Source organism: Cryptomeria japonica, chromosome 8, assembly GCF_030272615.1.
Source record: "Cryptomeria japonica chromosome 8, Sugi_1.0, whole genome shotgun sequence".
NCBI classification, from domain to species: Eukaryota; Viridiplantae; Streptophyta; class Pinopsida; order Cupressales; family Cupressaceae; genus Cryptomeria; species Cryptomeria japonica.
The window spans coordinates 403,815,054-403,831,842 of record NC_081412.1 but is presented as its reverse complement, the minus strand read 5'-3'; the positions used below and the strand labels follow the sequence as shown (position 1 = coordinate 403,831,842).

The following is a 16,789-nucleotide window of genomic DNA, read 5'->3' as shown; positions in this document are numbered from 1 at the left end:
CAAGCATGGCACAGTACCTCCCTTTATGGAAATCCTGCCCAAAACATTTAATGCACCCTTGTGGCTCCACAAAAGAAAGTGCACAAGTCACCAAAACCGTCGGAGCATTTAAAGCCTTGAGTGTCGATCACATCATCCGGAAGTGTTGCCAACTCGAAAGAAGTCCGGAGACTTCGGAAGTTCGAACTCCCGAAGTGAGGAAGACAAGGGAAGGGGCAAGGAACTTCGGAACCTCGGGGTTCCGGAGTTTTGGAGAACTTCGGAAGGCTAAGGAATGAACTTCGGAACCTCGGGGTTCCGGAGTTTCGAAGAACTTCGGAAGGCTAAGGAATGAACTTCAGAACCTCGGGGTTCTTATGTTCCAAAATAGAGAGAGGAAGAGAAGAAAAGGAACTTCGGAACCTCGGGGTCCCGAAGTTCCGGAGGAACTAGAGAGAGAAGGCAAAGGGGTAAGGAACTTCGGAACCTCGGGGTTCTGGAGTTCCGGAGAGACCTTCCTCTTCTCCTATTGTTCAACCTAAGAGACCACAACCTAAACACCCAAGTGATAAGGATGAGAACATTCCTCCTCCTCACTCTTCTCAACTTCCTACTAAGACTAGACGAAATCGTTCTGCACGTGAAGGCCGACGAAAGCGTCGTCTTAGAGCTCAGGCAGCTGCTTCTCAAACTTTGCAATCCCCAAAAACACCTTCAGCTAGTATTATTCCATTTTCTCCTCAGCCGAAAATTGAGCCAAAATCTCCTAAACATAAGATGCATGATGGTCTTGATACTGTGCGAGTTAAAGATCCTATTTTTATAAATCTTGATGATGATATAGATGAAAATGTTATTCATGATGAAAATGTTACTCCTATTCATTCTGATAGTGAATATGAATACGTTGATGTTGATAACCATTTATCTAACGAGTTTTCTAAAGCACTTATCCTAGCTCCTAGACAACAACAACGTGGCTTGGAACATGAACATAGCCCTTGTTTGGATCTTGTGATAGCTCCATCTGCTGTGTTGGATGTTCCTCCTCTAGCGTGTTTCCTACCTTCCCGAAATATTGATCAGCAAGATTGGGGGGTGGATGACGTGCTAGACTAGTTTCATTAGCATAGCAGACTCTCTCCTCCTCTCTTGATCTCTTTTGTTACTTCTTCTATGTGTTATTCTCATTCTTCTATTTGTTGTCCTTAGTGTTGTCTACTTGAGGACGATAAAAAGCATTGAGATCTCTTTTGGTCTCTCTCATGTTGACTCAAAAGACACATGTGTTCCCTTCTTCTAGGTGACCTTCCTTGATTGGGGAATGAAGAACAATTATGCATACATACATATGATATACATGAATTATCATACAGCATACTAACCCCGAGGACAGCGAAGTCATCTTGTGCTTTGTGTGTTGTGTTTATTATCCTTGGGCTTATCTCACACTTGGGGGCTAAATCCTTGTGATAACGTGCTCCTTTCCCTTCTCATTTCTTATATGTATCACTACCTTAAAGCAATCACCCCCGATGAGGCGTGTGCGATCACTTTAACGTAGGGGGGCATACACCCCGTCCATATCTCTTCAAGATACTTGAAAGTTTCTTGGCGAACTTAGCTTTGCCTTGAAAATTTTTGGTATTTTTCTTGCATGACTCATAGTGAGGGAACCTTACTACTGACAGTCATGGTTCTCCCTTGTGATTTTCCCTTTTACTTTGTCAATCGAAGTCGTAAGATCCTTAGTCCACTGGGGGCTTGGTGTATCTTGCCTCCTTGACGTGGTGAAAGTCTTTCAACATTGTTTCCTTGTACTTTACCGGATGTATGGGCGTACGCTTATACTCCCGCTAAAGTGGGGGCTAAATGTAGCGTCCTAAAATTGCGACACTTGCAATTTCGACTGCATTTGGGTCTTCACGATGGCGGCGCAACGTTGAACCTGAATGGAGACCCCGAAACCTGCTTGCGACATCAAAAACTGCATATTTTTGCACCTTGGCCTGATCCTTCCTTGCACCCTGCTGTCCCAGAAGGTGGGACCATGGCGCCCAGCGCCCTGGTCCCTGGCCCTATTTTGGGCCCGGTCTCTTGTTGGGCATCGGGTCTTTAAGTTTGCAATTCGGAAAATAATGTTTCTAGGTCGGCCTAAGGTCGGAAAAATCAGTCTCTGAACCCTAATTGACAAGTATATAAACTACTTTTCCTCTCCTAGAAAGGGAGGAGAAAAAGAGGAAGAAAATAAGCAAGAGCAAGACGTGGAAGCGATATTCAAACATTCAAACATTCAAGCATTCAAGCATTCCTTCAAGCAATTGAGTATTCTAAGTCTCCATTCAAGGCTAGGTGTTGCATTCAAGACAAGGATTCAACCATTGAAGAGGAGATCACTTACAACATACAAAATACAACATTCATTACACCTTCGCATGTAAGAATACAAACATTCTTACAACAAGGTATCAGTACTTGTTTACATTACAAACATTTACATTTACAGCATTCTCATTTCTTGGTTAATTCCAAAACCGGGGTTTGACCTAAAGGCAAACCCCTAATCCCTAACCCCCCAATCGTCCTCTCTTTTCTGTGTGTAGGTTGCAGGTACACGGCTGTAATTGAAGATCTGGAATCCTTGTGCAGAGACGAACAGATCCCCCTTCGTTTCACGGATTTTTTGGAGGACCGTGTGCACTCCGGGCGCCATCATCTCGTCAACTTTCGCTCAAATTTGCAGAACAGCATCGTCTCGACATTTTACTGCTAATTTCAGGTCCGTAGCCTCATCCTGTGTTCCTATCTCTATTTATGAGTGAATCTTTCCTACTTTACATGCATTCCTAGTTCAATCTCCCTATCTACATTCTTTACAAAAGAGGGTATCCTTGATGTCTTAACCCTTGAAACTCATTTAAAATCCAGTCTTGCATTGCGTGGGATTGGATCTTGTGGGTTTCAACCCCTCTTTTGAATGTAAAGTCTCTCCTAAGTGAAAACCGTCAACCCTAGTGACCCTCCTTTCTCTCTCCTTGGAGTGGAGTGGGAGGAACAACTAGGGTTCGATTTTTCCGCTTTACAACTCTTACTAAGGGTTTCATCATTCCAAACACATCATATAAGAAGGGGACCCCTTCACTCATTCAAGAGGGAGAAATTATTATATATGGTCTGTGATTATAAAAGGAAGTCAAGTTGCATCACTGATGAGCACCATCAATCACATCAGATCAGAACTGTTATTAAATTACAGGCAGTGACATCCTTGTTCTTGGTGCTATGCATGGGAGCGTGCTTAATATGAATGCTTAATATATGAAGCACGGTAATGTTCTTACACAGAATTTAATAATAATATAATAATAGAATGATTATAATTATTATAATATTTTATAAGAATGGGTAATTGATAAATAGATAACTAATAGACATATAAATGATTTATAATATAATATAGTTCATTTATGCTAAAATCAGATTAAAGATTATATATAAACATATAATCAGACACAAAATTAAATAATAGATTATAAAACTGAAAGAGCTAATTAGATAATGAACAGTAAGAAAAATTATGAATGACAAAATTAATTACCTAGTATAGGGGATGAACAATTTTATAATTGATAATCCGATTGAACTATGGAATATCCCTGATTTGGTTCATGGTTAAGATGGGTTTACTTCCTAATCAATCTAGTTTAAGTCATAAGAATATGGAAATAGATTAATTATGGTTAAATCAGGGCTAAACTTAGTAGGGGACATTACATCTTCAATATTTTATTTGTGTAGTCTTCGTGGACAAATTGGGGTGGAGGTACCCCAAATCTCCAAAGATTTCCCCTTTGCATCTTACGCCAACCTTGTAGTCCATCCAGCTGTGAGCGCAATTGGAGCTTGTTCAAGGCCATCCACACCAAGAAGAGGAATAAATTAGCTTAAAAATGCCTCAATGACCTTGTCTTTGTGCAATATAATCTTTAGTTACGCATAAGGAAGGTAGAGGAAATATCAAGTGGTCCAGTGGATTTGGATTATATAGATCCTTACAATGATTAGACAGCACAAGAGCAGCCTCCATTGTTTACTAACGATGAGATATGATTTGGAGAGGCAAGCAAAGGAGGACGAGGATGGATTTGGATTCACAATGGATGACATTGAGGGGGATGAGGAGTCATTGCTAGTGACAGCAACATCTACATCCAGAATGGAGGTCGGGCCGCAAGCTATCATGCTAAGCGAGGTGGCGCAGCCATAGCGGACTCCTAGGACAAGACCCTCTAGTTCTATCTCTCCCCTAGTGTTTACTATAGTTGTGTTGATGTAGTATTTACTTTTAGTTTTACAAAAACAATTTGTTTTTTTCATTTTGTTTCAAAGTATCAGACATCAGCGTTCCACATGAGGATGTCATTTTGTACCCAATATGCATTGAAGTCCAATCAAATATAACTAGACTCAGCTTGTTTCTTTTATGTATTCATTTATTGACTCATTGGATGCATCTCCTCATAGAATTTTGCAAAATAACATTTCTAATGAAATTTAAGCACCTTTTTAAGTTGTCAAGTTTTTGCCAAGTCGTTGTTTACCCTCTAGGTGAACAGTTTAAAACATACAAATAGAATGCTTAACGAGAAACAACAATGCCATAGATACCAAATGATAAGACCAAGCAAATATGATAGATACTATTTCCATTCATAATCATGTTCTTATACAAGTTACCTTCCATGGTATATAAAGGTACCGAGGGGGTGCGAGGGACAACCGTCGCACCCGTAACTACCATCCCTCGGTTACATTACTAACAAAGTAAAGTACTACCTAATTAATTACTGTTTTTTCCCGTGTTTATTCCCATACAATATTACTGCCAACATCATCCCCCCCAAAAAACAACGTCGTCTCCTGACGACTAAAAAACAAAATGGGATGATTAACAACATAGAATTCAGGATTGAGAAAGGGGTGAAAGAAGAATCCCTGGTGAGGAGGGCGCTGATGCACGAGGTGCGGCTTTCAAGCGAGCACGTAACTCATAGACCTACTCCGTCCTCAGCTTGAGGTCCCGCTCCGCAACCATCTGGCACTCCATCATTGTTTTCACCATCATCGCCGCCTCCAAGACCTCTTTATCTTTCTACTCCACCATCTCTAAGGCACTACCCAAGCGGCTCTCCAACATAGCCCTATCCTCGCGAGCTTCCTCCAACCGTGCCTCCAAGGCACCCTTCGCCGACCTCTCCTCGGCTAACACTGTGTCCAAGGTAGCGCGTTTTGCATTCCATGAGGCCTTCTCTCTAGTCAATTGCTCTCTGTGCAACTCCTCCATCTGCTGGAGTCGAGCAGCCAACTCTTCCCCTGCCAACACAGCCTCCTAGCACTAGGTCCCGATACTCTCAGCAATATACTGCGTCCTCCGCAACTCATAGTAGGTCTCTCGGAAAACCTGCTCTATCCTCCGCAACAATGACTGTCTACTGGTCTCACCAACCTACTCGCAGAGGCCCCAATTCTCCAACATCTATAAGGTCTCCGTAGTAGGCCATCTACCAGACTCAAACCACTGCGCAAAGTGTGTTGTGCATCTGCCCCTCATAAACCGGAGTAGCTGCTCCAACTCTTCATCCGTTCGGGCATCTCCCTGAGACCTCGAAGAGGCTACCATCCGTCGGGCTCCTACAGCCATATCCGCAAGAAACTGCTCCAATTCCTTGTTACCCTCCACTCTCGGAGATGCTAGGACATCGTGCTCCTGGGCATCCCTGTGAGAGCTCTGCAATGTCTTGTCATGCAGGGGGCTCTAGATCAACACCTCCTCCTGCCTAGGACTCAGCATCAACTCACAAATAAGTGAGTGGTCTCTCTGTACAATCCGTGTAGTCTCTGGTGAACTGTCAACGACCAGGTCCACAATCTCGTGAGGGATCGGCTCACATCGTGGGGAGAGGACCGCTACTCCAACTGGTGCTACTGGTGTCATTTTGTACTGACTCAGCAACGCACTCATATCCGTCTAAGAAGGCGTACCACTCCCTCCAGGATGCTCTGTTGGTACAGCCTCCCTACCAACCTTCCCGCCATTGCCCCCAGCCTCTACTGATGTCGTGGGACTCCTGTCGTCGACCACGTGAGGCTTTGGTAAGGCTACCAATGTCGCGGCCGCATGTGGGCAAACCATAATCACTGGTGCCCAACCCTACCCAAAACCAGGAACCGGCACTGCCAATACTGCCGCTCCAGGGAGAGTTCGAGTGGCACTTGCTGAGACCGTCTGCTGGGATAACTCACCCAAGGGTCGTGTGGCTGCTACTAGCACAACTACGAGAGTTGGAGGTGTGGTTGTCTGCTTTACTGCAGAAGATGTTGCCCCCGTCTCCTCCACCTGTTGTTCGCCTCTACCCACCATTCTAAAACTACTCTCGGTGGCCTGTGATGTATCACCGGAGTCCTCCTCTGCACTGGCCTCCTCACTCGGGTCACTAGTCGCGGACTCCGACTCAGACACCACCATTCGTCGCTTCCGTTTCTTGCATGATTGTGTATCCCTGCTAGGTGCCATGATATCCAAGTGAACCCAATAAAATATAGGCGGCTGCCCCGGGTGTACACGGCCTTGTGGTGCCAAGTGTTGTGTGTCTGGTGAGCCCTGAAGGCATACCGCATCCAGGAAGAGTCCAATCGCATGGTAGGGCATGTAGAAGGTCCTGTGCTAGAGGGTCATGAATTCCTCCATCCTATATGCCAGTACTGATGCCCAGTCGTACGCCATTGCGGATGCCATTCGCCTGCACCATGGCAATGTCTGAAGCCCTACTCACTCCCATTAAGCGGCTCTTCAACACATCCAGAAGGCACCACCATGTCCCCTCTCTCAGGAATGACTTCTTCAAACCTCTTCCTTTGCTAGCATGTTGGAGACTATCCAGTTCGGCTTGTGAGGTCGTAGCTGTGTCTTCATAGGATCATCATGCGAGGTCTCATTCAACCATATCCTACAATCTGCTCCACTCAAACCCTCAAAGGTAATGGTGTCCATGGTCACATCATTCTTCGGTACCATCTGCTGCTGCACTATCAGTTGCACCTTTTTACCTTTTCTTTTGCTGCTATCAGCCATGTCGCCCGTGACTTTCACACCTAAAGGCAGAATCCGAACAGCTTGCTTGTTCGCAGAGGTTGACGGCACTCTAGCAGGTAACTACCGCAACTGCTTTTGCCAATTCTTCCCACCGCTGGGGTCCATTGAATGATTTTTCTTTTGTCTTTTGTGCCCCTTTAATATTAAAAAAATAGGGTTAGGGTAACAAAATTTTGCACGTGCTTATTCTCCTCCAAACGTGGGACCCTTCCTCCAGACGCTACCCCTCGATTTGCCAATTTTATTTTTTTCGTCGTACCGTGTAATGTCCCCATTTTGCGAGCATCAGAGTTTGTAAGAATTAGCCTATCATTTGACCCTCGTAGGCTAACAATTATTGATAGAGGGCCTCATGTGGCAATTACTTGGTGATTAGAGACATTACTCTTCAGCTGGATTCAGGTTTTGGCCTTTGCACAGGTTTTTTGACTCAGATTGACACACTTACTATTTATAGTAAGTTACTATTTTGGGAGAGTCAAGGTTCCTATTAATAGAAAGACACCTGAAAAGAGCTTATTGGCAGTGTCGACCTTGATTGGGCCTTTGCAGCTATTTCTAGACTCAGTTCCACACACTTACTATTTATAGTAAGTCACTATTCAGGGTTTCTATTTTTAGACAGGCATCCAATCACATGGAGAACAGGGAGAGTCGACTCCTGGCTCAGACAGCTTAGCAATCAGACAAGTACATCAAGAGATATTAAAGTTTAAGTGACTTAAGTGATTTATTTAATATTTTAATATTATTATAAAGTTCTAAAGTAACTTTATAATAATAAAGTCACTTTAATATAATAAAGTGCGTTAAGTGAATAATTTAATGTGGGAATAAATCTTTTATCCCACATTGGCCAGGAAGGTGTTTGAGCTCTCTTAAGGAAAGAATAAAAGGAAAGGCAAGAGTTCATTCTCGGCATCCAATTGATGAATTGTAATTTTTGAAATGGGAGAAGTTTGAGAGAGGAAGAAACCAAGGTTTCAACCTTTGCACTTTGGAGAGCGTAAATTCTTCGAAGTTTAGGGCATCTGAGGTGCTGAAATAATCACTGATATTTGCCATTGGGAGTGACTTCATTCAGGGTCACTATTTATGCACAAATTGAAGAAGAATCCATGGAATGTTGAGCTGGTTAATGAATTTCATCTGGAAGTTGAAAGACCATATTGGAGGAAACATTGCCAATGCATTGTCATTATTTATTTTGTGAGCTGCTACAGTACCCGCGTCTACAGTACCCCCGTGAACAGTGCGCATGAACAATGCCGTGAACAGTGCGCATGAACAGTGCCGTGAATAGTACGCTACAGTGCCGTGAACAGTGCACATGAACAGTGCCGTGAACAGTGCGCTACAGTAGTTGGAGTTCTATAGAAGGGGATTTAGAAAGGTTGAACAGCTATATATATTTGACAAGGGATTTGCATATGAGGAGAATCAAACCAATATATCAAGGCAGCCATTGAAATACCAGGTTTTCTATCTATGGTCATTGTATTAGAAAATCATTACTTCATTGCATCATTTTCTATTATGATTATATCATGAAATATTTGGAGGTTGCATATGTTTAATGGAAATATAATTTGCATATTCCACATTCATGGTAACATTCAACGTTGATCAGCCATTTAGCTTTCCATAACTTCATTTGCAGCCTACAAACCCAAAGAAGACAAATAAAGAATTCACTACAGCGGCTTCAAACATTGTATGCCAAATGTTTGACAATATTCCTTGGTGTTCATATAAGCAAAACAGGGTCAGATTAGCCAAGGGATATTACATACCGTGACCCTATACCGTACCATAATGCTTCTGCGCAACTGTACAATCTTTTTCCACCGTTCAAGAGTACCTACAATGACCGTACGGTATTTTGTCATACAATACCTCAATGGACATACGGAATTTTGTCGTACAATACCTGTACTAAGCGTACAGTGTTTTGTTGTGCGAATAAATCCCCCTTGTGTTGATCGTACACAAACTGTACAGAATTGCTCTTCAGTGCGTTTTCTTTCGATTGTCGTACGATGCCTTGCCTTCCTTCGTCATACGCTTGTCCTTCCCTTCCTCTGTCGTACGGTTCCCCTTCCCTTCCTTCGCTGTACAGTTTATATCGTACAATGATTTCTCATGTACTTTTCACCGTACGATAATAAATATATATCATACGGTATTTCATTTCATCTATTTATCTTTTTTTTTCTTTTTCTTTTTTTAAATTTTCTTCCATATAGTATTTCTCTCATACTTTTTTTTTTTGTTTTGTTTTTTTAAATTTCCCCTACGGTTACTTGTACGGTTTTTTTGTGTTTTTTTTTTTTCTAAGTATTTCTTTGGGAGGATTCGAGGTCGGTCGGTCGGTCGCCTCTGCTCATGATATAGTTTTAATTTCGACCCATTGATGCTACCTACAACCTCCCGTCCATCCAGTGTCCACAACTTCACTGCCCCGTTCTCAGCCACCTCGTGGACTTTATATGGTCCTAACTATCTTACCTTGAATTTGCCTGGTTTAATCTCATTACGCCCATTATATTTCAATACCAGTTGTCCTAGAGCAAACTTCATTCGTTTTAAGTGCTTGTCATGCCACAACTTCCTCCTTTGTTGGGCTGCCTCCGTAGCCCACTGGGCCATCATTCTTTTCTCATCCAACTTGTTCAAGACATACAACCTCTCCCTCAGGCTCTCCATGTCCCCCAATCTGTTCTCGATTGCAATGCGAAGGCTTGGCACCATGAACTCAGCTGGCACAACAGCTTCCTGTCTGTACATCAATTGGAATGAAGTCTGGTCGGTGGTCATCTTGTAGGTTGTGCGGATTTGGTTGGCTTCCTTCAGTGAGATCACAATCGGCGAGACCCACTCACTTGTCTCCACCCGAAATATGATGTCGGCCTCCAGAATCCGTTCAATCTCTTCGTTCACCTTGGCAGCATAGTTCTTATTCATTCGGTACGGCCACTTCTGTACCGGTTGGGCTCTCGGGACCAATGGTATCCGATGGACGCACAATTTTGGCGGGACCCCCTTCAGATCCTTGTAGGACCAAGCAAATACGTCCTTGTATTCCATGAAGATTTTGAATGTTGCAGCCTTCAGCACCGGGCTCCAATCGTCGCCTACCCAGATATTTCAAGGGGTGGCAGTGTCTCCTAAGTTCGTCTCCTTCACGGTGGGATCTTCGTACCGCATTGGTCTGTCCTTTGAAAATTCATACACCGGAACATCATTTACTTTGGCGTCTCCCTCCTTATACTCCGTGTATTCTAGCGGAAACTCCTTCTCGCCTGGCTCGTCCTCAATTTGCAGCATGTGACAAGCAGGGTGAAACACTTCATAATCTTCCATTTGCCAGTGGAAGAGTCCATTCATTGAGGAAATGTCATCTTCTCAGCAACCATCAAGTGCAAGCACTCCTTCATCGTTTGGTTCCCTCTCGTCTTTACCTTCATAGGAATCCCACTCCCATATGTTTGAGTCCTCTAAATCCGAGTCAAATGATACAAGCTCCTCGCCGACAACCTAGGTCCTTAGGTCAATGATGTACTTCCGCCCCCCTTTCTCCATAAAAAGGGTGTTTTTCCAGTTGTGGTTCACCTTTGCTGTAACCAGCCACCCTCTACCTAAAATGGCGTCATACCCCTTCTTCTTAAGTGGGATTACCACAAAATCCAGCAGGAAGGGTTGTGTGCCAATAGTCACCGGCTGGGCCATCAGGGTACCGAGTGGCTTGATGTCGTGTTGATCTGCTCCCACCAGGTTGAATGTGGGTGGCCATAGTGTTGGCTTCCCCAACTTCTTCCATGTATCCTCTGGCAGCACATTCACCCCAGAACCTTCGTCCAACGATGGTGTCCTTGAGGATAGCCCCGAGGATTCCCATTTCCACTACCACAAGATGTCGACCACTATTTAAGGCCAACAACATTACGTCAGCCGAGGGGCTAACCGGAACTTCCGCCCATGTCACACCTGAAGGTGCGTGTGCAGTGGTTTGTACAGAACTGACAATGGTAGTTCTCAATTGTGGCATTGTGTCTAGAAGGTCTTTCACCCTTATCGGCACCTCCATCTGCAAGACTTGCCCAATTATGTTATTCTCGGCTTCAGTACGGGATGATGTACTCACCACCTCTGCATTGTTCCATCGTTTTGTCGTCATCTCACGCTCAATGTTGGCTTTTGCCTCCCGTAATCTCTCCTCCGTACGAGGGTCGGGATAAGTGGCCTTTTTGGTCTGGGAGCGGGTGATTGCCAGTACTTCTTTATCACCAGTCTTCTCAATATTGAGAAGATTAACCCCTGGCTTGGGCCAATTTGTCTCATCGTGGTCTCCAGGACCACACCATCTGCACAAGTGTCCCCACCGGTTGCATGCCCGACACTAAATCATCGATCGTCCCTTGGCATCATACTGCATTCGACTCCGATTATTGCTATTATTATTGTTGCCTCTTCCTCCCCTTCGGTTACCTCTGTAACCCCCAGATGATGCCATGGTGTTGGCTTGCGGCTACAATGTGCCTGTTGTCGCTGACGGCTGCTTTTGGGTGAAGAGCACTTGGTTCCCCCATGTCTTCATGTTGTAGGGACATTCTTTGGTGGAGTGTCCCAACACTTGGCAAATATCGCAGAAGGCCTTTTTTGGACAGGAGCCTTTTGTGTGACCTTCCTCTTTACATTTTGTGCACCATACTTCCTCATTTTTGTTGGTGCTTCCCTTCATGCTCTTGAATTCCTTCATCATGCGATGCATATCCTTCTGAAGGGCTTGCACCTTTTTACTCGACCCCTCGTCGTTGCTACTTTCGTCGGAGGAGTCCTCTCCAGAGGATCTGTCTTTCTTTTTCCTAGATGACTTCCCTTCACTCTCCAGGTCCATTGCTCAGTTATAGGCATCTTCGTAGGATGTGGGGGGTACAATTTTCATTTTCTTTCCTAGTGACGATTTTAAACCCTCCACAAACCATCTTTTCGTCAACCCATCGTCGGGTTGGTTATCCATTCTTCCCAGCAATTCCTTCAACCGTCGCCTATATGCTCAGATGGTCTCACTTTTCCCTTGCTTGGTGCTCAGGATTTTTGTTACGATTTCATTATCGTCTCTGAGGAGTCGAAACTCTGTTTCGAAGGCTTTGTGCAATTCATCCCACGTTGTCAGTTTGGTTTTATCAGCATCCGAGTACCAATTGATGGCTACTCCTCGTAGGGTGGCGGGGAATTGCACCACCCATTCCACCCTATCGGCCACGCCATTGGCCAACCAAATTGTCTCACATTTACGGCAATGTTTCTTTCCCATCTCCTGTGAACTTCGGCAATTTTTGCCGATTTGCCATTACGTTCCTTGGCAGCGGCCCGATCTGCCCTCCAGAACTCGAACTTGACCCTCCAGTAACTCCTCCTCCAAACACTGGTCCTCCCGAAGGTACTCCGCCGAGATTTGGTCCGTTGGGTCCCACCAAGTTGCTCTAACTACCAGGGTGTGATGAGCTTGCACCAAACAGATTGCTTCTACTACCATGACCTTGTGTCCTCCCGACACCTTCGGTCGCCCCGGTATCCTCTGCCTCTCTGTTCTCGGTCTCTGTCTCCTCTTCCCTCCTGGTCTCGGCACCTCTATATGGCATGTATGGCTCTACCGTACTCCCGTCACCAATCTCTTCCAATGTCAGGGAAACGTCCCCCAACCATTTCCTGGTGGTTTCTATTAGTACGAAAACTTGGCCCTCAGCACTCGAGCCATCATTGCCAATTGTGCTTTCTTTTGCAAGTTTCTTCAATCGTCGTCGACGTTCTTCTTGTTGTTCTAACCTCAGCGTCCTTGTTGTTGCCTCGTGCGCGTCTTCTTCCTCCCTCGGCACACAGTTTCTATCCTTATTTAGCATCACGGGCATCAATTCCTTCTTTCCGTGGGGTTGAAGTTTCGTCGACGGCTTTCGTCACATTCCTCCTCTTGGCGACTCCTTTCTTCAAATTGCTGCAGAATTTGCTGTCAACGGGTCTCGCGGTAGGTTTCTTTCCGGCTAGTTTGGAGAGCAAGGAACGCTTGTGCCAGCAAGTTTGGCAAGTTGTTCATCAACCGATTGACGACGAGACTTACGCCAAGGGCACTCCACACTGCGCTCTCAGGGACGTCCTCGGTCGTGGCCTCCCTCCGTACATAAGTTTCGATGGATGCCTGGAGAATGCAGGTGAAATCCCTCGTTAATGCTCCCTCCCCTTCGAACAACTCTGTCGGCTCTTCCTCAAGATTGTTGTTGATTCCCTCACTCACTAATTGCCCCATTATCGTCGTGCCATGTAGTGGGTTTCCACCATTCCAAGTTCAATTTGGTAACGGCGCGAGATGTTTACCCTCTAGGTGAACAGTTTAAAACATACAAATTGAATGCTTAACGAGAAACAATAATGCCATAGATACCAGATGATAAGACCAAGCAAATATGAGAAATACTATTTCCATTCATAATCATGTTCTTATACAAGTTACCTTCCATGGTATATAAAGGTATCGAGGGGGTGTGAGGGACATTCGTCGCACCCGTAACTACCATCCCTCGGTTACATTACTAACAAAGTAAAGTACTACCTAATTAATTACTGTTTATTCCCGTGTTTATTCCCGTACAATATTACCGCCAACAATCGCATTTTCGAGCCTTCCAAAGTTTTTGCCAAGTCTAAGAATTTCAACTTTGGGATAAATAGAACATTGTTTAAGTTTCCTTGTTTCTTTGTCACGTGATTGTACTTCCTAAAACTTATTGATTTCGCAATTAAGTTTTTTAATTTCTACTTTACTAATTAACATTCACATTTTAAATTTATTTTTTTTCTCAGATGGGCCAATTTTCCTAAAATCCATTAATGTTTTAACAGAACACAAAAAAAAAAAAAAATCCTTTGTGAGGTTTTGGAGAGAGTCTTGGCCATGGTGGATGAGGAAGATATTGTGTAAATACTTACAAATAATGCAGAAAATTATGTTGCAAAAAATAAAATTCTTATGGATAGGCACCCATCCTTATTTTGTAATCCTTGTGCTGCTCATTGACTTAACCTCATATAAGAACTTGACAAAATAACATAGATCAAAGCATATGTGCAATATGTTAAAAATATTTCCAAATACATAAACAACTATGATTAGGTCCTCAATCTAATGAGGAAATATATAAGCAAGGAGTTGGCTTGTCCTAGAATAACATAATTTACAACAAACTTTATCATGTTGTAATCTTTGCTTCAATCAAAGACTAATTTGAAGGCCATGTTTGTCAGCAACGAGTAGTGTATAATAAATATCATCGTATGCTAAGACCAATGCAAGGGTTGGCATGATTGATTGGTTTTTTGATGAGCATAGCTTCCTACTTCTGATGAAAGAGATCATAGAGGTTAGTTCATATTTTTATTAAAAAAAAATGTTCACATTTCCACTCTTTGTTTATTTTTGTTCATACTTATTTATGTTAACCTTTAATAATAATTGAAGTTTACAGATCCCTTGTTCTTCGAGTTGTTGATGAGAACCCCACAACAAATTATATAAATAAGGGTATGAATAGGGCTAAAGAGGCCATTAAATCCGTTTATGCTATGGTTGAGGTCCAGGATAAGTATAATCCCATATGGAACATCAGTGATCAACAATGGCACCTTCAAGTTCACAAGCCCTTACATGTAGCTACCTATTTCTTAAATCCAGCATTCCAATTTTGTGTAGATTTCAAGGCGAATGAGGAGGTTCTAAATGTGCTCTATAGACTGAATAGTAACTGATCCTTAGCTTCAAGCAATGATAATCTGTGAGATTGAGACCTATAGACTTGCAGAAGGGGACTTCACAAACTTGAATGGCATTGCAATGAGGTAAGTCTATTAAGGCATAAAGGTTACAAATTACTTTTTTTTCCTTGCTAATGTTTGAACTCAAAATTGGGCAATGAGATCGATTTTGTTTTCTCATCTCAAATGCATGGTGGGAAAGGTTTGGTGCTAAGGTGCCAAATCTTCAAAGGATTGGAATTCATGTCTTGAGCCAACCATGCAATGCTTCAAGCTACAAGTGCAATCAGAATAGTTTGAGCACACAATTAAGAAGTGTAACAAGTTGTATGTGCAAAAACTGAATTATATTGTTTGTGTTCATTACAACCTTTGCCTTCGTCCCAAATAAATCTTGGGCACAAGCTTATCTCCCATCACTCTATAGGAGGTTCATCCACAACCAAATTGGATCAGTGATCTTGACGATCATGTCTTCAACGAGAAAGACACTGCATTGGTTGACAAGGCAGATCTAAAAGCAAAGGTACTAGTCATGGCAGGCGAGGATAGCACACAAGAAAACCCTTTAGATATTGGTGTCAATGATGCACATGCAATTATTATAACCCATCATCATTGAGGATATCTCAATCATCTACGTAGGACTTGTCATATAGCTATGGATGTTGGAACAAGTGATGCAAGCCCCTTTGAGCCATAGGCTTATACTTTTAGTTTCGATATTTGTTTTGATGCCATGGGTTTCATGATATATGAGTTTTGTATTAACTTGATGATATTTTAATTTATAATATATATCTAAAAATGTTGTTTCATTCAACTAAATTTCACTTTTGTACTCATGTGATTGATGTATACTTGTGTATGGGATCAAAATAACTTCTATTTGATTAGTTTGATGTATCTAAAAATTTATTTATTGAAAGGTGCATGATACAAGTTTTTAATCCCTTAAAATCTCTATATTTCATGATTTTATCAATTTCCAAGTCTTGGCTGAGTCTGAGTCCAAGTCAAAAATCAGCTTGCCAAGTCTACTCCAAATCCGAATCTTGTAACTATGCCTTACACAATGTTGCATTTTGTGTTGCACCAAACAGTGCAAATTAAAATGCTAAAAATATAGTATATATATTCCAAACCTTTAGAAAATATCAAAGAATAATCTTTGTGCATCCAACTAGCTATGTATGTTTTTGCATTAACTAGGAGACTAAGCTAACAACAAAGGAAATATTGAGTTCTTTACAAGTAAGATAGAGAAGATTGCCCACTACATGTCTATAAAAATGGGTATCGATCTATATAGAATTTGGCCTCATTGCACATAGTTAAAATACACGTATCTTCAATTATTGTCATTTATGCATTTCATATCTGAAGACTTGTTTTCCTAATTTCCCCCTAGACCTTTCATCATGTCAAGAACAGTTGATGCCCATCTAGGAAATTTTGTAAGAGATGCTTCGTCATGATGACAACAACTACACAAAACTAATACAATCTTCTAAGGAAAAGGAAGATTTTCACATTGAGAATGCATCACTCAAACGCCCAATGCTAGCACAAATTAAACAAGTATCCACAATCAAACTTAGCACAATGATTAGGCTTAGACTAACTTTACATTGTAGCTTACAATCAGCAGACTGTAAAACGTATGAACCAAGGAATTCATCACAGTATCTTCATAAGCATCCACCGTGATCAATGAACTCTAATTAAATTTGAGAAGTAACAAGAAACCATGCAAATGTAGAAACACAACACAAAGATCCACCATAACTTCAATGAAATCAAGCATTTAGTTCCACTAGTCTTGGCAACAATTTCTTCTTTCCTCCTACT

General features: G+C 42.6%; 1 protein-coding gene across 1 annotated transcript; it reads right to left on the bottom strand.

Moving 5' to 3' along the window:
- Window positions 1–9,631: 9,631 nt before the first annotated feature.
- Window positions 9,632–10,096, bottom strand: LOC131857685 (uncharacterized). Its single transcript, XM_059210387.1, has one exon. The coding sequence runs from the start codon at window positions 10,094–10,096 to the stop codon at window positions 9,632–9,634; it is 465 nt and encodes a 154-aa protein (XP_059066370.1).
- Window positions 10,097–16,789: the final 6,693 nt, after the last annotated feature.

Coding starts and splice junctions, on each gene's coding strand:
- LOC131857685 (XM_059210387.1), bottom strand. CDS start 10,096: ATGAATAAGAACTATGCTGCCAAGGTGAACGAAGAGATTGAACGGATT.